Source organism: Rhinoderma darwinii, chromosome 3 (assembly GCF_050947455.1).
Source record: "Rhinoderma darwinii isolate aRhiDar2 chromosome 3, aRhiDar2.hap1, whole genome shotgun sequence".
NCBI lineage: Eukaryota > Metazoa > Chordata > Amphibia > Anura > Rhinodermatidae > Rhinoderma > Rhinoderma darwinii.
The window spans coordinates 209,532-233,244 of record NC_134689.1 but is presented as its reverse complement, the minus strand read 5'-3'; the positions used below and the strand labels follow the sequence as shown (position 1 = coordinate 233,244).

Sequence of the window (23,713 nt, the reverse complement as noted above, 5' to 3'; positions counted from 1 at the left end):
CTCCACAAGCTGCAGGAGCGTGGGGTATCATGGCCGCCTGGCAGGGACGGCGCCTGGTTCTCCACTTCCTCCCGGAGATTATTCTCGCATCTTTCCGTGGAGAGAGTAAAGACCACGCCGGGCGGCTGCAGATCTCTGAGTGCGGACACGTCGGATATCACTACTCCACGCTGTTCGGGCTCTGCTACTTCTCATATGGCTGGCGAGGACAAACCACACAACCCTGAGCGCGCCAAAGTCACTGCCCCTGTATCTACCCATGATGCAGTGCATGACACCCCTCCCCCACATCACACAAATCCTGGGCTCTGATTTCTAATATTTTATTACAAAACGAATAAAAATATTCCGTGATTTCCTCGCACCGCGGCCGAAACCAACAACTACAGCGTAATACGGGAAACCATACAGCGGGCGTGGCGCCATGTAATGACTGGACGCGCCTGCGGGGGCAGAAGTGCTTCCTTGTCTGGCTGCTCCTCATGGGTGGTGGCCACAGCTGTAGAGGGGGAGGGGCTAACTGGCCGCTCCTCCCCCGACAATCTTCGCTTCATAAATCATTCGCGCCTCGTCCTCCGAGGCGGCGGCACAGCTACACGATCAGTTTATGGATTCGCTTCATCGTTACGGGCGCTTTTCGTAGATAAAGACTAATGGCGTCCGTTACTCGTAATTGCGCTAATTACACAGAACCTCGTGCCTCTAAAAAAACGAAGCTCTACGGTTAAACTCCAGAATACAAAAATATATTACAAATCTGCAGTATGTACAGGGGCACTGACGGCGGCGTCATCGGGGGCAGGGCAACATCCACGGCTCCGTACGTCAAACTAAGAGCAGCGCACATCTCTGACTTTGGCGCAGTTTACAGGTTTTCAATTGGTCGTTTGTTTCAAAGGAATATAAATGGGGGGGGGGGTGGGTGGTTGGGGGGGGCATCTCACAGGAGGTCAACGTGACGAGGTCACGACTAAGGTCTGGCCACGTAACGCTCTTCGGGACATGTGGTGCGGAATCACATGACGGTGAATGGCAGACAAGACACGGGAAACGTCTCACTAGTGGGGAGGAGCCATAAGCGGACGTCACCCTCCCGACACACGCGCGCACACCGCAGTCACAGACCGGATGTGGCGCACGAGAACGTGAAATATTCCGGACGCTCTGCTCCCTCCGAAACCGCCATCTTCTCTTAAACCGCGTCGTGGTATGGCTCTGAAACAGAAGATCAGAAGTGATCAGTACAGACAACATTCCCAGCATGCAAAGCGCCTCAACAGACAACATGACCTCTACTTACAGGCACCCACATCTCTTAAAGGGGAATTCCACCTTCAAGGGCCGATGCCGTCTCCTGTATATACGTGACTGTACAATAAATAAAAGTTCTGCAACTTTGTGTTTCAATTCCTCGACATTTTCAAGATCTCTACTTTTGTCAGTGAATGGGAATATTCATTCTGTACATCCAGTGACTGAGATCCAATCTAGTTATGCTCACACAGCTGAGGGTTTGTTACAATTTATAAGTGCAGACAGTCCTCTGTGATACTTCAATGATCCACGGATGCAGGGTCATCGCCCATAGGCTGCTGCGGGGAGCGGCGCTTTCATATAGAATTCCCAGGTCTGAGGGGTAAAAAGCATTTAACCCTAAAATGAGAAGTCCAGTAGCCGCCTCTTGTGTCAACGGGTCAAACTAATTTCAGCTGATCCTTCGCTCCATATAGGAAAGCGGGGTGACAATATGGCCGCCATCTGCCCAGTTATGCAGCGATAAGGGGAGATGGAATGAGTCACTGCACTTACCGCTATATTAGTGATCACCCAGCTTTTCCAGTTACAGATATAACAAAGACAACATTTCCTCTTGGTTGCAGCTTCTAGTAAGTGTTATATCTCACCCCAGTGCCGGAGTCACAGCTACACTGCTCATTACTGCTGTATTATAGCCTCCACGCTGCTGCAGCTTCTAGTAAGTGTTATATCTCACCCCAGTGCCGGAGTCACAGCTACACTGCTCATTACTGCTGTATTATAGCCTCCATGCTGCTGCTGCTTCTGATGTTATAACTCACCCCAGTGCTGGAGTCACAGCTACACTGCTCATTACTGCTGTATTATAGCCTCCATGCTGCTGCTGCTTCTAGTAAGTGTTATATCTCACCCCAGTGCCGGAGTCACAGCTACACTGCTCATTACTGCTGTATAATCTCCATGCTGCTGCAGCTTCTAGTAAGTGTTACATCTCACCCCAGTGCTGGAGTCACAGCTACACTGCTCATTACGGCTGTATTATTACCACGCTGCTGCAGTTTATAGTAAGTGTTATATCTCATCCCAGCGCTGGAGTCACAGCTGTATGATGTCCTCCATGCTGCTGCAGCTTCCAGTAAGTGTTATATCAAATCCCAGTGCTGGAGTAACAGCTACACTGCTCATTACTGCTGTATAATGCCCTCCATGCTGCGGCTTCTGAAGGTTGTGCAACAGAAAGAGTAAAGAGTAGATCCTGCTGCCCTATCTATGTGTGCAGTGTATGGCAGACATGATGATAGCAGCAAGTCCCCACTCCCTGGGGCGAAGCTCAGGAAAAACGGAGAACTAGAGATAGAGCCTGCAGAATACAGGTAATACGATAGCCAGAAATAGTGCGCGCGCACGTACACACGCGACAGCTTGTTCGGAAAAGTCACCTCACACGACAGGTACGCTCTAAACCTAATATCTCCCACAGCTGCAGATTGTTACAATGTATCAGTGCAGGGACGGGCTGTAAACCCGGAGTCCAGGTAATGACAGATTTGTGCTGCTGTGTTTAGCTCAGAGAGGATGTTTCCATTCACTGGCAGCAAACAGATCGGAAAGAATTGAAACACAAAAGGTCCACGTTTATCAATGTATCTGCTCCTCTTTTTGGCACATTTCACTCCAGTACGGAGTCTAATCTGGAGCGTCACATATTATTTAACCATTCGCACCAGTTTGTAATAGTAGGTAAAGAGTGGGCGTGGCTTATTGCTTAGCCAGGATGTAAACACAACACCCGCCTTCTGCGCCACCTGGCCCGGGTGAGATCAGGTGGAGTAATGTCAGCAACGTGAAAGTTAACAGCAGTGACGTACGTGGCGCCAAATTCATCAGAGGGAACGTGCTGTCAGCAACGTTTCGCCGTAAAGTAGACGAGCTGTAACTTACACATTGCCGAAAATGGCGCCACTTTTGCTAAACACAGGACTAAGTCGGTAAGAAAGTTGCAGAACTTATTCTACAATGATAAAGCTTCATTTACAGTGGACTGGCCCTTTAAATTTCTGGGTCGGTATTGGAAGCGAGATCCCATTACAGAGTCAGCGTTGTCGCTTCTCTCCCAGGTACAGACATTCTCAGCTCTGCTACATATTCCTGCAGTCTACAATACACAAGAATTTATAATAAGAAAGGTTGTACGAACCGGAGGGAGATCTTAGGAGAAGTGATCGGCCAGGGATCCACTGTGAGAGATCCTTTTACTACAATTTCTGTGCATCAAGGAAAAAAAGATCAAAACACTGGAAACGTCAGAGAGCAAAGTGACGGGGAGGTTCAGGATGACGGAGCCCCCCCAAGTCTACCTGTAGATGTTGGGGTCTAGTAGCAGGGCCGTGTCTTGCGGGAGCTTGGACAAATGGACGACCTTGGTATTCAGCTGATGACGGTCACTCTCATTTACCCAGACGTCCGGAAGACTGCGGCGAGAAAGGACACGAAATGTAGGACCACTGATGCAGGCCCCCCCCCCCCCTGACCTCACGCCACCAGGCTTGTCCCCCGACAGTCCCACCCAGCCCTCACACCACAAGGCTTGTCCCCCGACTGTCCCACCCGGCCCCAGCCCTCACACCACCAGGCATGTCCCCCGACTGTCCCACCAGTCCCCAACCCTCACACCACCAGGCTTGTCCCCCCGACTCTCCCACCAGTCCCCAGCCCTCACACCACCAGGCTTGTCCCCCGACTCTCCCAGCAGTCCCCAGCCCTCACACCACCAGGCCTGTCCCCCGACTGTCCCGCCCGGCCCCAGGCCTCACACCACCAGGCCTGTCCCCCGACTGTCCCGCCCGGCCCCAGCCCTCACACCACCAGGCATGTCCCCCGACTGTCCCACCTGGCCCCAGCCCTCACACCACCAGGCTTGTCCCCCGACTCTCCCAGCAGTCCCCAGCCCTAACACCACCAGGCCTGTCCCCCGACTGTCCCGCCCGGCCCCAGCCCTCACACCACCAGGCCTGTCCCCCGACTGTCCCCAGCCCTCACACCACCAGGCATGTCCCCCGACTGTCCCACCTGGCCCCAGCCCTCACACCACCAGGCTTGTCCCCCGACTGTCCCACCAGTCCCCAGCCCTCACACCACCAGGCTTGTCCCCCGACTCTCCCAGCAGTCCCCAGCCCTCACACCACCAGGCCTGTCCCCCGACTGTCCCAGCAGTCCCCAGCCCTCACACCACCAGGCCTGTCCCCCGACTGTCCCAGCAGTCCCCAGCCCTAACACCACCAGGCCTGTCCCCCGACTGTCCCGCCCGGCCCCAGCCCTCACACCACCAGGCCTGTCCCCCGACTGTCCCCAGCCCTCACACCACCAGGCATGTCCCCCGACTGTCCCACCTGGCCCCAGCCCTCACACCACCAGGTTTGTCCCCTGACTGTCCCACCCAGCCCCAGCCCTCACACCACCAGACACCCGGCCCCAGCCCTCACACCACCAGCCTCCCCCCCCCCCCCCCGACTGTCCCACCCGGCCCCAGCCCTCACACCACCAGGCTGTCCCGACCACAGACTATCCCCCAGGCCTCGCCCCCAAGTCACCAGATGTCCCATCCAGACTGTCGCCGGTCCCCATGCCACAGGTTCCTGCTCTACGGAGGGGGGTTCTTACATGTCTTCTGGAGTCCAGTGCAGCAGGAGCTTTATCTTCCCAGAATCCTCCTTTCTCTTTGCAATCACCTATAAAAATAAAATGTCTGCAGGGTTATCGGTCGGTGGAGTCTCAGACGCTGCTCGTCTCCTCATCCTCGTTACTAGATTCAGTCCGGCCACAATGATCCAGATCTGTAACGTAATCACTCGGCTTTCCCTGCAGGACAGCCGAGTGACACCCCCGTGGAAGCCGTGATGGTGGTCCTTTCAGTGGTCACCCAGCTTTTCCAGACACTGATTCTTCTTCCTAGATTTGCTCGTCATACTCACTGTGCTATGAAACACCACGCTGTGGCCATTCCCTAGGGATTCTATCTGGGCAGAGAGGTTGAAGCAGATGGCGCGGTGGCGGATAGCGTCCAGAGTCTGCGCATCGAAGAAGTCATGTGGCCTGGCTGTAAAACACAGAGCGTCAGAATCTGCGAATACGGAGGAAGTGATGAGAGAAGCGGCACAATCATCAGCGGGAGCTGCTCCGCCTCATGTACTGGAACTCAAGCGTCAGGGAGGGGGACACAGGTTGCCGGCCATTTATTCAGATCTACACAATCGGGACAACAAGATGGCGGCAAATATCACACCCAAATCACAGGCTCTGCCCGCAGGGCAGAGGAAACTCACAGTTTTGTAGAGGATCAGGTTTTGGCCTCATCATTTCATCATGTAAAAGTGTAAACTACAGGTGGAGTATTTCAAGAAATCATCATCATCATCTTCATTACTAGCAAGGAGAGCCCCGAGAGCTGAGCGCGCAATGTATAGGGTGAGCAAGAGGCCGGAGAGGGACATAGGGGAGATCGGCCAGACATCCTGTCCCCGAGAGATGGGAGAGACCGGCCCAACACCCGGGACCCGAGAGATGGGAGAGACCGGCCCAACACCCTGTCCCCGAGAGATGGGAGAGACCGGCCCAACACCCTGTCCCCGAGAGATGGGAGAGACCGGCCCAACACCCTGTCCCCGAGAGATGGGAGAGACCGGCCCAACACCCTGTCCCCGAGAGATGGGAGAGACCGGCCCAACACCCTGTCCCCGAGAGATGGGAGAGACCGGCCCAACACCCTGTCCCCGAGAGATGGGAGAGACCGGCCCAACACCCTGTCCCCGAGAGATGGGAGAGACCGGCCCAACACCCTGTAACCGAGAGATGGGAGAGACCGGCCCAACACCCTGTAACCGAGAGATGGGAGAGACCGACCCAACACCCTGTCCCCGAGAGATGGGAGAGACCGACCCAACACCCTGTAACCGAGAGATGGGAGAAACCGGCCCAACACCCTGTAACCGAGAGATGGGAGAGACCGGCCCAACACCCTGTCGCCGAGAGATGGGAGAGACCGGCCCAACACCCTGTCGCCGAGAGATGGGAGAGACCGGCCCAACACCCTGTCGCCGAGAGATGGGAGAAACCGGCCCAACACCCTGTAACCGAGAGATGGGAGAAACCGGCCCAACACCCTGTAACCGAGAGATGGGAGAAACCGGCCCAACACCCTGTAACCGAGAGATGGGAGAAACCGGCCCAACACCCTGTAACCGAGAGATGGGAGAAACCGGCCCAACACCCTGTAACCGAGAGATGGGAGAGAGCGGCCCAACACCCTGTAACCGAGAGATGGGAGAGAGCGGCCCAACACCCTGTAACCGAGAGATGGGAGAGAGCGGCCCAACACCCTGTAAACGAGAGATGGGAGAGAGCGGCCCAACACCCTGTAACCGAGAGATGGGAGAGACCGGCCCAACACCCTGTCCCCGAGAGATGGGAGAGACCGGCCCAACACCCTGTAACCGAGAGATGGGAGAGACCGGCCCAACACCCTGTAACCGAGAGATGGGAGAGACCGGCCCAACATCCAGGACCCGAGAGACTGACCCAACACCCTGTAACCGAGAGATGGGAGAGACCGACCCAACACCCCGTAACTGAGAGACATCGACCCAACACCCTGTCCCCAAGAGAGACCGACCAAACACCCTATTCTCTACACAACACATGGTCCCGGAGAGCGACCGACCAAACACCCTATCCTTGACCTAACACCCTGTCCCCGAGAGATGGGAGACCGGCCCAACACCCTGTAACCGAGAGACCGACCCAACACCCTATACCCGAGAGATGGGAGAGACCGACCAAACTCCCTGTCCCCGAGAAAGACCGACCAAAAACCCAATTCTCGACCCAACACCCTGCCCCCGAGAGAGACCGACCAAACAAACACCCTGTCCCCGAGAGACCGACCAAACACCCTGTCCCCGAGAGAGACCGACCAAACACCCTGTCCCCGAGAGAGACCGACCAAACACCCTGTCCCCGAGAGAGACCGACCAAACACCCTGTCCCCGAGAGAGACCGACCAAACACCCAGTCCCCGAGAGAGACCGACCAAAAAACCCTGTACCCGAGAGAGACCGACCAAACACCCTGTCCCCGAGAGAGACCGACCAAACACCTTGTCCCCGAGAGAGACCGACCAAACACCCTGTCCCCGAGAGACCGACCAAACAAACACCCTGTCCCCGAGAGAGACCGACCAAACACCCTGTCCCCGAGAGAGACCGACCAAACACCCTGTCCCCGAGAGAGACCGACCAAACACCCTGTCCCCGAGAGAGACCGACCAAACACCCTGTCCCCGAGAGAGACCGACCAAACACCCTGTCCCCGAGAGAGACCGACCAAACACCCTGTCCCCGAGAGAGACCGACCAAACACCGTCCCCGAGAGACCGACCAAACAAACACCGTCCCCGAGAGACCGACCAAACACCCTGTCCCCGAGAGAGACCGACCAAACACCCTGTCCCCGAGAGAGACCGACCAAACACCCTGTCCCCGAGAGAGACCGACCAAACAAACACCCTGTCCCCGAGAGAGACCGACCAAACAAACACCCTGTCCCCGAGAGAGACCGACCAAACAAACACCCTGTCCCCGAGAGAGACCGACCAAACAAACACCCTGTCCCCGAGAGAGACCGACCAAACACCCTGTCCCCGAGAGAGACCGACCAAACACCCTGTCCCCGAGAGAGACCGACCAAACACCCTGTCCCCGAGAGAGACCGACCAAACAAACACCCTGTCCCCGAGAGAGACCGACCAAACAAACACCCTGTCCCCGAGAGAGACCGACCAAACAAACACCCTGTCCCCGAGAGAGACCGACCAAACAAACACCCTGTCCCCGAGAGAGACCGACCAAACACCCTGTCCCCGAGAGAGACCGACCAAACACCCTGTCCCCGAGAGAGACCGACCAAACACCCTGTCCCCGAGAGAGACCGACCAAACACCCTGTCCCCGAGAGAGACCGACCAAACACCCTGTCCCCGAGAGAGACCGACCAAACACCCTGTCCCCGAGAGAGACCGACCAAACACCCTGTCCCCGAGAGAGACCGATCAAACACCCTGTCCCCGAGAGAGACCGACCAAACACCCTGTCCCCGAGAGAGACCGACCAAACACCCTATTCTCTACCCAACACACGGTCCCTGAGAGCGACCGACCAAACACCCTATTCTCTACCCAACACACGGTCCCTGAGAGCGACCGACCAAACACCCTATCCTTGACCCAACACCCTGTCCCCAAGAGATGGGAGACCGGCCCAACACCCTGTAACCGAGAGACCGACCCAACACCCTATCCCCGAGAGATGGGAGAGACCGACCAAACTCCCTGTCCCCGAGAAAGACCGACCAAAAACCCTATTCTCGACCCAACACCCGAACCCCGAGAGACCGACCAAACACCCTGTCCCCGAGAGAGACCGACCAAACACCCTATCCTCGACCCAACACCCAGTCCCTGAGAGAAACCAACCAAACACCCTATCTTCGACCCAACACACACCCGGTCCCCGAGAGATGGAAGATGCCGACCCAACATCCTGTCCCCAAAAGAGACCGACCTAACACCCTGTCCCCGAGATATGGAAGATGCCGACCCAACATCCTGTCCCCAAGAGAGACCGACCAAACACCCTGTCCCCGAGAGAGACCGACCAAACACCCTATTCTCTACCCAACACACGGTCCCTGAGAGCGACCGACCAAACACCCTATCCTTGACCCAACACCCTGTCCCCAAGAGATGGGAGACCAGCCCTACACTCTGTCCCCGAGAGTCATCCTCCCCCCATCCGGTCCCTGAGAGATATTTGCCCACATTATGTCCCCGAGAGACGGGAGTGACCCACCCAACACCCTGTCCCCGAGAGATCCAGCCCCCACCCTATCCCCGAGAGATTAGCCACACACCCTGTCCCCAGGTCAGATGTGCCCCCAAACTGATACCCCTAGTTATCGAAAAGATAGCAGAGGTGGGGCAGGACGGGATGAATAGCTGCAGTGATATGTGGGCGCAGGGAATATGAACGAACCGTGTGACCTACAATGCTCAGCGCAAAGAGGAAACACATAAGAAAATCATCAGCAGGGGCCCAATCATTATCACAAGGGCCCTGAGACCAGGAATACAGCCAATCCCTCCAGCATTGGGGCGATCCTGTAACTTATGACCCACCGCTGGACAGGAGAGCCAGGACCCAGTGTCGCCCTACTGTGGGGTACCAGCAGGGGGGGGCTATTGTGGTGGTAATACCTGCAGGAGTTGGGGGCTTCTGCAGTAATAATGCTGACTGGGGGAGGAGTAGGATGGGTGGGGTGGGGGGTTCATTCTACGGTTTTACTGCCCTCTTAGGGTTGGGGTCCTTGTGGTGGTAATATCTAGTGCAGGTGGACGGTGTTTGTGCCGCTGCTATAACGTGACCTACGCAGCGCAGAGGTCATAGTCGCGGGCGGCAGCGCTCAGCGGAAGGGGTAACCGCTAATCGCTGCAGACACGGAAGTATAATACACACAGTATAGAGCCGTCACCTCCAGGCAGTGAAGACTCAGGAGACTGATTATCTAATGCATCAGCAGAGAAAGGGATAAACACAATTATTACATGTGGTAACGGGACCTGCAGCTTCAGCTTAGATCCGGCACACTGTGACGAAAGCTGCAGCTCTGCAGGGACCAGCACTCAATCATTGTATGGTACTGTCCTGGGACAACGGTCAGTAATGTGGCAGGAGGAGGCAGTTCTACAACGGGGGTCACTTTTTACACTGAGAACCCAACCCCCTTCCCGAATCGCTGCGACCAATCAGCAAGACAGATGTTACAACCAATCATTTAGTGTCAGTTACAAACATAAAGGAATGGCGTCCACAAGTGCAGTCACATCCACATCATCCGGTGACTAGGATGACGCGGTCACATGACTGTCGCATGGTCGCTGGAGGTGATGTCACTACCCGTCATACGCAGGGTTTCCATTTACGGTTGAATTCATTTAAGTTCAGGTCACTAAAAACCCTAAATTATTGTTCAGTCTACGGCGAATCACCGATCCCACTCATCCGATGACATCACCTCCATCAAGAGCGGCACTGATGAAAGACGCGCTCACTGGGGGACTCCTATATATTATTACCGAGGAGAATGCTGAATGATGTAGAGATCACAGAGAGGGAGGGAATAGTAATGTCAGATGTCCAAGAGCAGCAGAAGAGCAAAACCACCTCTAAACTACATTACACAGCCTGTGCTGTACTCCAGAGCTGCACTCACTATTCTGCTGGTGGAGTCACTGTGTACATACATTACTTATCCTGCACTGATCCTGAGTTACATCCTGTATTATACTCCAGAGCTGCACTCACTATTCTGCTGGTGGAGTCACTGTGTACATACATTACTTATCCTGCACTGATCCTGAGTTACATCCTGTATTATACTCCAGAGCTGCACTCACTATTCTGCTGGTGGAGTCACTGTGTATATACACATTACTTATCCTGTACTGATCCTGAGTTATATCCTGTATTATACTCCAGAGCTGCACTCACTATTCTGCTGGTGGAGTCCCTGTGTACATACATTACTTATCCTGTACTGATCCTGAGTTATATCCTGTATTATACTCCAGAGCTGCACTCACTATTCTGCTGGTGGAGTCACTGTGTACATACATTACATTACTGATCCTGTACTGATCCTGAGTTATATCCTGTATTATACTCCAGAGCTGCACTCACTATTCTGCTGGTGGAGTCACTGTGTACATGCATTACATTACTTATCCTGTACTGATCCTGAGTTACATCCTATATTATACTCCAGAGCTGCACTCACTATTCTGCTGGTGGAGTCACTGTGTACATACATTACTTATTCTGTACTGATCCTGAGTTACATCCTGTATTATACTCCAGAGCTGCACTCACTATTCTGCTGGTGGAGTCACTGTGTACATACATTACTTATCCTGTACTGATCCCGAGTTACATCCTATATTATACTCCAGAGCTGCACTCACTATTCTGCTGGTGGAGTCACTGTGTACATACATTACATTACTGATCCTGTACTGATCCTGAGTTACATCTTGTATTATACTCCAGAGCTGCACTCACTATTCTGCTGGTGGAGTCACTGTGTACATACATTACATTACTTATCCTGTACTGATCCTAAGTTATATCCTGTATTATACTCCAGAGCTGCACTCACTATTCTGCTGGTGGAGTCACTGTGTACATACATTACATTACTTATCCTGTACTGATCCTGAGTTACATCCTGTATTATACTCCAGAGCTGCACTCACTATTCTGCTGGTGGAGTCACTGTGTACATACATTACATTACTTATCCTGTACTGATCCTGAATTATATCCTGTATTATACTCCAGAGCTGCAGTCACTATTCTGCTGGTGGAGTCGCTGTGTACATACATTACTTATCCTGTACTGATCCTGAGTTATATCCTGTATTATACTTCAGAGCTGCACTCACTATTCTGCTGGAGTCACTGTGTACATACATTACTTATCCTGTACTGATCCTGAGTTATATCCTATATTATACTCCAGAGCTGCATTCACTATTCTGCTGGTGGAGTCACTGTGTACATACATTACATTACTTATCCTGTACTGATCCTGAGTTACATCCTGTATTATACTCCAGAGCTGCACTCACTATTCTGCTGGTGGAGTCACTGTGTACATACATTACTTATCCTGTACTGATCCTGAGTTACATCCTGTATTATACTCCAGAGCTGCACTCACTATTCTGCTGGTGGAGTCACTGTGTACATACATTACTTATCCTGTACTGATCCTGAGTTACATCCTGTATTATACTCCAGAGCTGCACTCACTATTCTGCTGCTGGAGTCACTGTGTACATACATTACATATCCTGTACTGATCCTGAGTTACATCCTGTATTATACTCCAGAGCTGCACTCACTATTCTGCTGGTGGAGTCACTGTGTACATACATTACATTACTTATCCTGTACTGATCCTGAGTTACATCCTGTATTATACTCCAGAGCTGCACTCACTATTCTGCTGGTGGAGTCACTGTGTACATACATTACATTACTTATCCTGTACTGATCCTGAGTTACATCCTGTATTATACTCCAGAGCTGCACTCACTATTCTGCTGGTGGAGTCACTGTGTACATACATTACATTACTTATCCTGTACTGATCCTGAGTTACATCCTGTATTATACTCCAGAGCTGCACTCACTATTCTGCTGGTGGAGTCACTGTGTACATACATTACATTACTTGTCCTGTACTGATCCTGAGTTACATCCTGTATTATACTCCAGAGCTGCACTCACTATTCTGCTGGTGGAGTCACTGTGTACATACATTACTTATCCTGTACTGATCCTGAGTTACATCCTGTATTATACTCCAGAGCTGCACTCACTATTCTGCTGGTGGAGTCACTGTGTACATACATTACTTATCCTGTACTGATCCTGAGTTACATCCTGTATTATACTCCAGAGCTGCACTCTGTATTGGCTGTGATGTCAGATGTTACACAATATACATGCAGGAATGATGGTAAGGGAACATGCAGGGAGGGTAATGGGGCGTTCTTCGAGCCCTTCCCCCACTATAACCCTAGTGTCCTGTTATACTGCCCATAGGACACATGACATGGAAGCCTCAGATCTCAGATGCCTCCTCGTGCCTGGTGGATGTGTCTATATTTTCAGAACATTACTGCAGATGAAACTACAACTCTCAGCATGTCCCTCCTGCAGTCATGAGTTGTAGTCTCAGGTTTATACCCCATATAGTCCTCCTTTGGTGGAGCTGACACTTTTAGGGACTATATAGGTCACTATGGCTACAATGATTTGACCCCTTTAAGGTGAAGGGCTGTGCACACGCAGAAGCCCCCACCAGGGTCACATGACTTGGTCTACAAGGAGCAGCGCAAACCTGCGGGGACCGCCTATAAGAAGGCGTCAACTCCACAAAGGGTTAATGTCAGTGCAGCAGAGCTGTGTCGTCAGGGTCCAGGTCTCCTCTGGGTAGAGGAACTCGGCGGCTGATAAGAGAGAAGAAAGAAGCGGGATCTACCTTTCATCTGTACTGGGGCGGTAGAGTAAGGAGAGGATCCCAGCGCTGCCGCTGAAGACCAGAAAGAGAGACACCAATTACCATCTGCACAACACAAGCCCCGCCCCCACCCCCGCACCCCGACACTTACACAGAGAACGCTTGCGCTTATTCTTCAGCTTTCGCCGCTTGTTCAGCACGGCTTTGGATGGAGACTCCTCTTTGGACTTGGTGTGACCGGACACTTTAGAAGAGTTCTGCTGACTGAAGTGGGTGGGAACGTGACGGGCGAGTCCTCCTTGAGAAGCGAAGCTAGCGTTACAGCCACCAACGACACACTGCAACAACAAGAGCAGCACATGAGAGAGGGGGCGGGACCTCAGAGCCTGCAGGGAGGGCGGAATCTCACAGCTCCACCTAGTGATGACGGTGGTGGCTGCAGGCAGCAGAATGTTATCATGTAACTCTATGGGAGCTGTATATATCTGTATGTAGTGAGCTCCCCCTAGTGGTGACTGCAGGCAGCAGAATGTTATCATGTAACTCTATGGGAGCTGTATATATCTGTATGTAGTGAGCTCCCCCTAGTGGTGACTGCAGGTAGCAGAATGTTATCATGTAACTCTATGGGAGCTGTATATATCTGTATGTAGTGATGTCCCTCTAGTGGTGACTGCAGGCAGCAGAATGTTATCATGTAACTCTATGGGAGCTGTATATATCTGTATGTAGTGAGCTCCCCCTAGTGGTGGCTGCAGGCAGCAGAATGTTATCATGTAACTCTATGGGAGCTGTATATTTATGTATGTAGTGAGCTCCCCCTAGTGGTGACTGCAGGCAGTAGAATGTTATCATGTAACTCTATGGGAGCTGTATATATCTGTATGTAGTGAGCTCCCCCTAGTGGTGACTGCAGGTAGCAGAATGTTATCATGTAACTCTATGGGAGCTGTATATATCTGTATGTAGTGAGCTCCCCCTAGTGGTGGCAGCAGGCAGTAGAATGTTATCATGTAACTCTATGGGGGCTGTATATATCTGTATGTAGTGAGCTCCCCCTAGTGGTGACTGCAGGCAGCAGAATGTTATCATGTAACTCTATGGGAGCTGTATATATCTGTATGTAGTGAGGTCCCCCTAGTGGTGACTGCAGGTAGCAGAATGTTATCATGTAACTCTATGGGAGCTGTATATATCTGTATGTAGTGAGCTCCTCCTAGTGGTGGCTGCAGGCAGCAGAATGTTATCATGTAACTCTATGGGAGCTGTATATATCTGTATGTAGTGAGCTCCCCCTAGTGGTGACTGCAGGCAGCAGAATGTTATCATGTAACTCTATGGGAGCTGTATATATCTGTATGTAGTGAGCTCCCTCTAGTGGTGACTGCAGGCAGCAGAATGTTATCATGTAACTCTATGGTAGCTGTATATATCTGTATGTAGTGAGCTCCCCCTAGTGGTGACTGCAGGTAGCAGAATGTTATCATGTAACTCTATGGGAGCTGTATATATCTGTATGTAGTGAGCTCCCCCTAGTGGTGGCAGCAGGCAGTAGAATGTTATCATGTAACTCTATGGGGGCTGTATATATCTGTATGTAGTGAGCTCCCCCTAGTGGTGACTGCAGGCAGCAGAATGTTATCATGTTACTCTATGGGAGCTGTATATATCTGTATGTAGTGAGCTCCCCCTAGTGGTGACTGCAGGCAGCAGAATGTTATGATGTAACTCTATGGGAGCTGTATATATCTGTATGTAGTGAGCTCCCCCTAGTGGTGACTGCAGGCAGCAGAATGTTATCATGTTACTCTATGGGAGCTGTATATATCTGTATGTAGTGAGCTCCCCCTAGTGGTGACTGCAGGTAGCAGAATGTTATCATGTAACTCTATGGGAGCTGTATATATCTGTATGTAGTGATGTCCCTCTAGTGGTGACTGCAGGCAGCAGAATGTTATCATGTAACTCTATGGGAGCTGTATATATCTGTATGTAGTGAGCTCCCCCTAGTGGTGGCTGCAGGCAGCAGAATGTTATCATGTAACTCTATGGGAGCTGTATATTTATGTATGTAGTGAGCTCCCCCTAGTGGTGACTGCAGGCAGTAGAATGTTATCATGTAACTCTATGGGAGCTGTATATATCTGTATGTAGTGAGCTCCCCCTAGTGGTGGCTGCAGGCAGCAGAATGTTATCATGTAACTCTATGGGAGCTGTATATATCTGTATGTAGTGAGCTCCCCCTAGTGGTGACTGGACGCAGCGTTTGAATGACCGGAGAGGCATGGAGCCGCCGTCTTACCTTGAAGGGTTTGTCCCCGCTGTGTGTCAGCATGTGTCGCTGCAGCCAGCTCTGACTGGTGGACGGCGTGTTATAGACTTTACATCCCTTCCAGAAACAGACGAAAACCTGCAACACACACAGCTCAGCGTGAGGAATAGCAGAGTGGAGCAGCAGAGAGGATGAGTGAGCAGTGGCAGAGAGACATTACCCCGCCGCGCTGGCCGTCCACGTGAATGGCGCGGATGTGTTCCGCCAGGTCGGGGCTGGAGGAGAAGCAGGTCTGGCACTCGTCCCAGCAGCAGTTGTTGTTGAGGTTCTTGCCAGATGATGCGGGAATCCCGTGCCCGTTCATCATGGTGGGGGTGGAGCGGCCGCTGGAGTTGGTGCTGTCCACGTCCATTAGCGTGCTGCTGATGCTGCAAACACAAGGCGGAGTGAGTAACAAGCGTCCGGATCACCCCCATCATCCACATAGCCCCTCCCCCTCTACATGAACCAGTCATTAGCCAATCATACAAGCCGAGCCGATAAATAAAACCGCCCTAGACTAGGACGTGGCGGCAGATCCACCGCTATTAAAGGGCCAGACTAGTCCTATGAAAACACAGAGGAGAGACTGATACATGGCAACAAACACTCAGCTGTGTGAGCAGGACTGGCTCAGAATGGAGTTTAATTGGAGGATGAACTAGGACGTGTGTCGGTGTAGATCCCCATGGGGAGAGAAAAGAGGGACTCTCCTGTCCAGGCCACAAGTCGGCACCCCCGCATGTTACCCAGATATTCTCCCTGTGGAGGCGCTGCAGAGAGATGGTGGGGTCCCTGCATCATGTGATCATCGGGGGGTCCGTCTAATAACCAGGACGAGCAGCGCAGCTACAGCCACTTATCATTTATAGGCACATGAGCTGCAATAAAGAAGAAGCGTCCATGATCCGGGGACATAACACGCCAGTAACCGGAGGTGACGGGGGGGCTGTCTGGGGAGCAGCGCGGGTCGGGGGGGTTGTCTGGGGAGCAGCGAGGGTCGGGGTGTGACGGGGGGCTGTCTGGGGAGCAGCGTGGGTCGGGGTGTGACGGGGGGCTGTCTGGGGAGCAGCGAGGGTCGGGGTGTGACGGGGGGCTGTCTGGGGAGCAGCGAGGGTCGGGGTGTGACGGGGGGTCTGTCTGGGGAGCAGCGAGGGTCGGGGTGTGACGGGGGGTCTGTCTGGGGAGCAGCGAGGGTCGGGGTGTGACGGGGGGTCTGTCTGGGGAGCAGCGAGGGTCGGGGTGTGACGGGGGGCTGTCTGGGGAGCAGCGAGGGTCGGGGGGGCTGTCTGGGGAGCAGCGCGGGTCGGGGTGTGACGGGGGGTCTGTCTGGGGAGCAGCGCGGGTCGGGGTGTGACGGGGGGTCTGTCTGGGGAGCAGCGTGGGTCGGGGTGTGACGGGGGGCTGTCTGGGGAGCAGCGAGGGTCGGGGTGTGACGTCGGGCACTTCTCCCTACATGGATGGGTGATGTCATTTATAGATTTTTATACTTTGTTGTTTAGTTATATTAGGGGGGGCTCCTCAGGCCTCGATCACACAGACAAGACGTAAAACCGCAGCAAAATTACATCGCTTCTGCAAATAAAGTTTTCAAAACTGTTTCTGGATTTGAAATTAGTCCGGAAACAGTTACTATGGGACCCCCCCCCCTGTCCCATGTGACCCCCCCCGTCCCATACCCCATGTGACCCCCCTCGTCTTATGTGACCCCCCCTGTCCCATGTGACCCCCCCCCCTGTCCCATGTGACCCCCCCCCCTGTCCCATGTGATCCCCCCCCGTCCCATGTGACCCCCCTCATCTTATGTGACCCCCCCCCCCGTCCCATGTGATCCCCCTCCCTGTCCCATGTGACCCCCCCTGTCCCATGTGACCAGAAGGGAACCTATAGAAGTGGTGATTGGCGAGTCTGTTCAGACCCACCAATCACAGTGCGTTTTTCACCCAGGGCGGGGGATAAATACCGGCTCTGATGTCTTGGTAGGTGAAGAGAAGTTGGAGAGATCAGAGCCGGTGTCGTGTTGTGGCCCCCACACAAAGTGAAAAAAACTATCAACCCCTAATTTCCCTGTTCCTAACGTGTGACCCCCCCCCCCCGCCAGTGTATAAGGGAGACTTCCTTTTTTCCATCCTGTTTGTTAGCGTCACTCGTCACGGTCAGTCTCGTCACTTGTCCGTTAGTAATTGGTACGAAGTGTTAGAAAAAATAAAAAAAATTATAATTATTTGTGTTTAGTGTGAAAAAACGAAAAAAATAAAATAAAATAAATCTTTGTTATACAAGGTAACGTTGTCACAGCCACGGGCGTATCAGATACACATACACAGAAAATAATAAAACGGCTGCGAAGCGTTACAGCGCCCAGGAGGCGCACGCCATGATCGCAGCCGATACTGACCCAGCGAGTGGTGAGGAACCAGATCTCTCGTCCTCCTCATCGTCGCAGGAGGGTTAGTGCCCGGGTACTGCCAGCAGTCATTGGTCACCCCAACATCCCAGAAGTGACTGCTGCGGCAGGAATCCACGTGCAGACGGAAGGACTGGCTGTGATTGGAGATTTCATATTGTTCTTTACCGACAATCTGATAGAGCTTATAATGATGGACCAAACCAACGTCTACGCCCAGCAACTTATAGCCGAACACCCAAACTCATGGTATGCCCAGCCCAATCAGCAACCAACTAACTGTGCAGAAATGCTGGGGGATCGTCCTCAACATGGGGTCAACATGAGATCCTGCTGGTCCACGGACATTCTTTATCATTGCCCGCAATACAATGACCAGACCCCGCTTTGACGCCCTCCAAATATTTCTTCACTTCAGAGACAACTCCCTATGCCCCCCCCAGGATGACCCCAATTCCGACAGACTTTTTAAAATTAGGCCCCCCAAACTTTTTTTCCCAAAAGTTTCCTGAAATCTACACCCCCGACAAAGAGATTTCAGTTGATGAATCCCCGGTGCACTTTAAGGGTAGGCTGAAGTTCGCCAATAATCGCGCCAGGTACGGGATCAAGGTCTACAAGCTGCGCGAGTCTGAGACCGGATACACACATGTTTCCGGATCTATGAGGGGAAGGACAGGACAATACAGTCCCCAAATTATCCCCCTGTCCTGTCCACAACAGGGAAGGTAGTGTGGGACCTCCTACACCCACTGTTAGATCAGGGGTACAACTTGTACTTGGATCACTGGTACACAAGTGTACCCCTGTTCAAACATGTGGCATGTGGGACGGTCCGAAAAAACCAGCGGCACCTCCCAAGACCCTCATCGGCCAATCCCTGCAAGCTGGAGAAAGCAGGACATTGCTGCAGGGTGGGGTCCTGTGTCCGAAATACCGGGATAAAAAAAAAAAAAAGATGTGTCCATGATGACACCTATCCATGACGCCAGCGGCACCCGTCCCCACACGTGGAGTCACGACCTCCACAATGAAGCCGGGGTGCATTCAGGCATATAATAAATTCATGGGGGGGGTTGACCTGAATGACCAGGTGTTAAAACCGTGCCGTGCGGAAAAGCTACATTTGGTACAAAAAATTGTCCGTGTCCCTGTAGAGACGGTTCTAAGTTTCCGTACAGCTGGCCACCCGGGTACCGACGTGGAGTACCAAGAAAAAGTGATTACATTTCTATTGCTTGGAGACGAGGTGGGGGAAACGTCCGCTGCTTCAAGTAGTTCTCGCCGTGTCGTTCCAAGTGAACTGCCCGCAACTCCAAAAAAACGGCGGGTACAAAAAGGTGCCGTGTCTGTGCAAAAAAGGGGTATCCGTAAGGACACGATATATCAGTGCGACACCGGTCCATCAAATCCCGGACTCTGCACGAAGAACGGCTGCCGCATCTTCTACCCCTCCCCGGATGGAAAAGATTATACTTTTCAAACCCCCCCCCTCCCTTATCATTCTGGTCTTTTACCCATTTATAAAATTGGACACTAAAAAAAAATGTGTAACAAAACTAGAACCCCTCATTACACCCCCAGATGAACGCCTGACACTAGAACACGTGGGTACGATCTGCACACGTTCTCAGGCCTGCGCTTGTGGCCAAAAATCATCCAAGTAAAAGTAAGGCCTCAAAATCCTCCCGGTGCTCCTTCACCTCCAGGCCCCGCGAAGTGTCCAGACTACATATTTACACCACTTTGGGGGCATTTCTAAAGTCAGAAGAAATACCCCAATAAACATGGAGGCGCTTTACTTCATTTATATGTTGTGTCCGAAAAATCTGCCCAAAAAAATGGCGCATTTGTAAAAAATTTAACATTTTATTTTGCAAGCCAGAAAAACTACGGGGGTCATAAAAGTGATCACACCCCCTACATAAAGTCCGTGAGGGGTGCAGTTTCCAAAACGGGGTCACTTTTGGGGGGTCTCCACTGTTTTGGCCCCACAAGACGTCTTCGAGCCGGACATGGAGCCTAAAATATCATTTAAAAAAAAGGAGGCCACAAAATCCGCTACGTAGGCGCTCCTTTGCTTCGGAGGCCGGTGCTTCAGTCCAGTCGCACGCTAGCGCCACATGTGGGATATTCCTAAAACTGCAGAATCGGGGCAATAAACATTGAGTTGCGTTTCTCGGGTGAAACCTTCTGTTTTACAGAAAAAAATGTATTACAGATGAATTTCAGCCAAAAAAATTGAAATTCTAAAATTTTCCGCTCTACATTGATTTATTCCTGTGAAGCGCCTAAAGGGTTAAAACACTTTCTGAATGCTGGTTTGAATACTTTGAGGGGGGCAGTTTATAAAATGGGGTCATTTATGGGGACTTTCTAATATTTAAGGCCCTCAAAGCCACTTCAGAACTGACCTGGTCCCTGAAAAAATGGCCTTTTGTAATTTTCTTGACAATGTGAGAAATTCCTGCAAAAGTTCTGAGTCTCGTAACGTCCGAGAAAATAAAAGGAAGTGAAAAAAAATGATGCCGATATAAAGTAGACGCATGGGGGATGGTAACTAGTGACTGTTGTGTGGGGGATGGGAACTAGTGACTGTTGCGTGGGGGATGGTAACTAGTGACTGTTGCGTGGGGGATGGGAACTAGTGACTGTTGTGTGGGGGATGGGAACTAGTGACTGTTGCGTGGGGGATGGGAACTAGTGACTGTTGTGTGGGGGATGGTAACTAGTGACTGTTGTGTGCGGGATGGTAACTAGTGACTGTTGTGTGGGGGATGGTAACTAGTGACTGTTGTGTGGGGGATGGGAACTAGTGACTGTTGCGTGGGGGATGGTAACTAGTGACTGTTGCGTGGGGGATGGGAACTAGTGACTGTTGTGTGGGGGATGGGAACTAGTGACTGTTGCGTGGGGGATGGGAACTAGTGACTGTTGTGTGGGGGATGGTAACTAGTGACTGTTGCGTGGGGGATGGGAACTAGTGACTGTTGTGTGGGGGATGGGAACTAGTGACTGTTGTGTGGGGGATGGGAACTAGTGACTGTTGCGTGGGGGATGGGAACTAGTGACTGTTGCGTGGGGGATGGGAACTAGTGACTGTTGCGTGGGGGATGGGAACTAGTGACTGTTGTGTGGGGGATGGTAACTAGTGACTGTTGTGTGGGGGATGGGAACTAGTGACTGTTGTGTGGGGGATGGGAACTAGTGACTGTTGTGTGGGGGATGGGAACTAGTGACTGTTGTGTGGGGGATGGTAACTAGTGACTGTTGTGTGGGGGATGGGAACTAGTGACTGTTGCGTGGGGGATGGGAACTAGTGACTGTTGCGTGGGGGATGGTAACTAGTGACTGTTGTGTGGGGGATGGGAACTAGTGACTGTTGCGTGGGGGATGGGAACTAGTGACTGTTGTGTGGGGGATGGTAACTAGTGACTGTTGTGTGGGGGATGGGAACTAGTGACTGTTGTGTGGGGGATGGTAACTAGTGACTGTTGTGTGGGGGATGGTAACTAGTGACTGTTGTGTGGGGGATGGGAACTAGTGACTGTTGTGTGGGGGATGGTAACTAGTGACTGTTGTGTGGGGGATGGTAACTAGTGACTTGTGTGGGGGATGGTAACTAGTGACTGTTGTGTGGGGGATGGGAACTAGTGACTGTTGTGTGGGGGATGGTAACTAGTGACTGTTGTGTGGGGGATGGTAACTAGTGACTGTTGTGTGGGGGATGGTAACTAGTGACTGTTGTGTGGAGGATGGTAACTAGTGACTGTTGTGTGGGGGATGGTAACTAGTGACTTGTGTGGGGGATGGTAACTAGTGACTGTTGTGTCTGGTGTTACCGGCTGTTTTACAAGCAGATACATTGACATTTAAAAAAAATACTATTTTTTGCAAATTTTCTCAGAATTTTGGTGTTTTTCACAAATAAATATTAAATTTGTCGACCACATTTTTTCACTATCATAAAGTACAATGTGTCACAAGAAAACAATCTCAGAATCGTTCGGATAGGTAAAAGCGTTCCAGAGTTATTACCACATAAAGTGACACATGTCAGATGTGAAAAATCATCTGTGTCCACGAGGCCAAAACAGGCTCAGTCCTGAAGGGGTTAAAACGGCAACTAAGACAATTCATGTAAATAAAGCCTTCCATGATCCCCGAGGAGCAGTGTTGTCATGGGGACACCATCCACATCAATGACCACATCCTGCATTACAGAAGTTACGTGTGGACAGTGATGTGGATGGCAGACTCAGGCCTGATGTCAGGAGCAGCTTGCTGACTGTTTCCACACTGCAGGATAAGATGAATAACTGCAGATCTTCAGGGCTATCACTGCAAGACCAAGTCTATAGAACCCTCCCCGAACCCCACAGGTGGGAGGAGCCAGGGTATGGAAGATGTGGGAGGAGCCAGTGTTGGTGGTGTGTAGGAGGAGCTAAGGAGGAGCCAGTGATTTTAATGTATGGGAGGAGCCAGTGTTGGTGATGTGTGGGAGGAGCTGGGGAGGAGCCAGTGTTGACAATGTGTGGGAGGAGCCAGTGATGTAATGTATCAAGTGTTGGAGATGTGTGGGAGCAGCTGGGGAAGAGGGAGGAGCCAGTTTTGGTGATGTGTGGAAGGAGATCAGGTGAAGGGAGGAGCGAGTGATGTTAATGTCTGGGAGGAGCCAATGGTGGTAATATGTGGGCGGCGCTAAGGAGGGAGGAGTCAGGGTTTGAGTGGGGCGGGGTATCGGGTAGTCTCTGGCGGGGAGGGGCGGAGTCTCTGGCGGGGAGGGGCGGAGTCTCTGGCGGGGAGGGGCGGAGTCTCTGGCGGGGAGGGGCGGAGTCTCTGGCGGGGAGGGGCGGAGTCTCTGGCGGGGAGGGGCGGAGTCTCTGGCGGGGAGGGGCGGAGTCTCTGGCGGGGAGGGGCGGAGTCTCTGGCGGGGAGGGGCGGAGTCTCTGGCGGGGAGGGGCGGAGTCTCACCTGTCCTCGGAGTCCATGCGGCTGAGCGGTTCCCCCTCGGATGACCCCTCGAGGCTGGTTCTGCGGCCGGACTGGCTCTCGCTGCTGTAACCGTCGTCTCCCCCCGAGCTGCTGCCGGCCGTGCTGCTGCCGGTGGTGCTGGGGGAGCTGCTGCCAGGACTAGGTCCATCCTCGGGGCGGTTGCTACCCCGCTCCCCGTCCAGGCTGCTCCCGGCCGGGCTGTCTGACCGCTCCGACACCCCGCTGCTCTCATCTTCTTCGTCCTCTTCCTCCTCCTCATCATACTCCGGCTCCCCGCGTCCCGCTGCCTCTTCCCTGTGGGGCTCCGGGGCTGCGGCCTGAGTGGGGCTGGGGCTCCCTGCAGAGGAAGATTGCGGCTCTGTGCTAGCGGCGGCCATGACTACAAGTGTGTGACGTCACCGGGGGTGCGGCTGCGGCTCTGCACTAACGGGGGCAGTGTCTCCAAGTGTCTGACGTCACCGGGGGTGGGATGGACATGCGCAATGGAGCGTCCGGAGGGCTAGAATAGAACTTGTCGCCTCGTCGGCTGCTTGTGGACGATGCCCGCGGTCGCTGAGTGTTCTCGTGTATGTTCCGGCTCCGTTATATTCAGGGTTCAGAATAATACAT

The 23,713-nt window shown here is 52.7% G+C and overlaps 1 protein-coding gene across 2 annotated transcripts; it reads right to left on the bottom strand.

Moving 5' to 3' along the window:
- Positions 1 to 307: 307 nt before the first annotated feature.
- Positions 308 to 23,713, bottom strand: AEBP2 (AE binding protein 2). 2 transcript variants are annotated; one of them, XM_075855632.1, is made up of 10 exons: positions 23,084 to 23,711; positions 15,884 to 16,091; positions 15,694 to 15,801; positions 13,543 to 13,729; positions 13,413 to 13,463; positions 5,229 to 5,353; positions 4,918 to 4,985; positions 3,615 to 3,728; positions 3,455 to 3,521; positions 308 to 1,215 (listed from the first exon to the last, which is right to left on the bottom strand). In XM_075855632.1, exons 1-9 carry the CDS (start codon positions 23,479 to 23,481, stop codon positions 3,467 to 3,469), a joined length of 1,314 nt encoding a protein of 437 aa, XP_075711747.1. In that variant the 5' UTR covers positions 23,482 to 23,711; the 3' UTR covers positions 308 to 1,215; positions 3,455 to 3,466. The 2 variants fall into 2 exon arrangements, with proteins under 2 accessions (XP_075711747.1, XP_075711748.1); XM_075855633.1 differs by lacking the exon at positions 13,413 to 13,463 and having other exon boundaries at positions 23,084 to 23,713.

Bases quoted from the DNA above. Each gene is read 5' to 3' on its own strand.
- AEBP2 (XM_075855632.1), bottom strand. From the start codon at position 23,481: ATGGCCGCCGCTAGCACAGAGCCGCAATCTTCCTCTGCAGGGAGCCCC. The intron at 13,464-13,542 runs GTAAGTGTCGGG...TCTGGTCTTCAG, and splicing joins TAAGCGCAAGCGTTCTCTGT to CGGCAGCGCTGGGATCCTCT. The intron at 4,986-5,228 runs GTGAGTATGACG...TTATTTTTATAG, and splicing joins GCGTGGTGTTTCATAGCACA to GTGATTGCAAAGAGAAAGGA.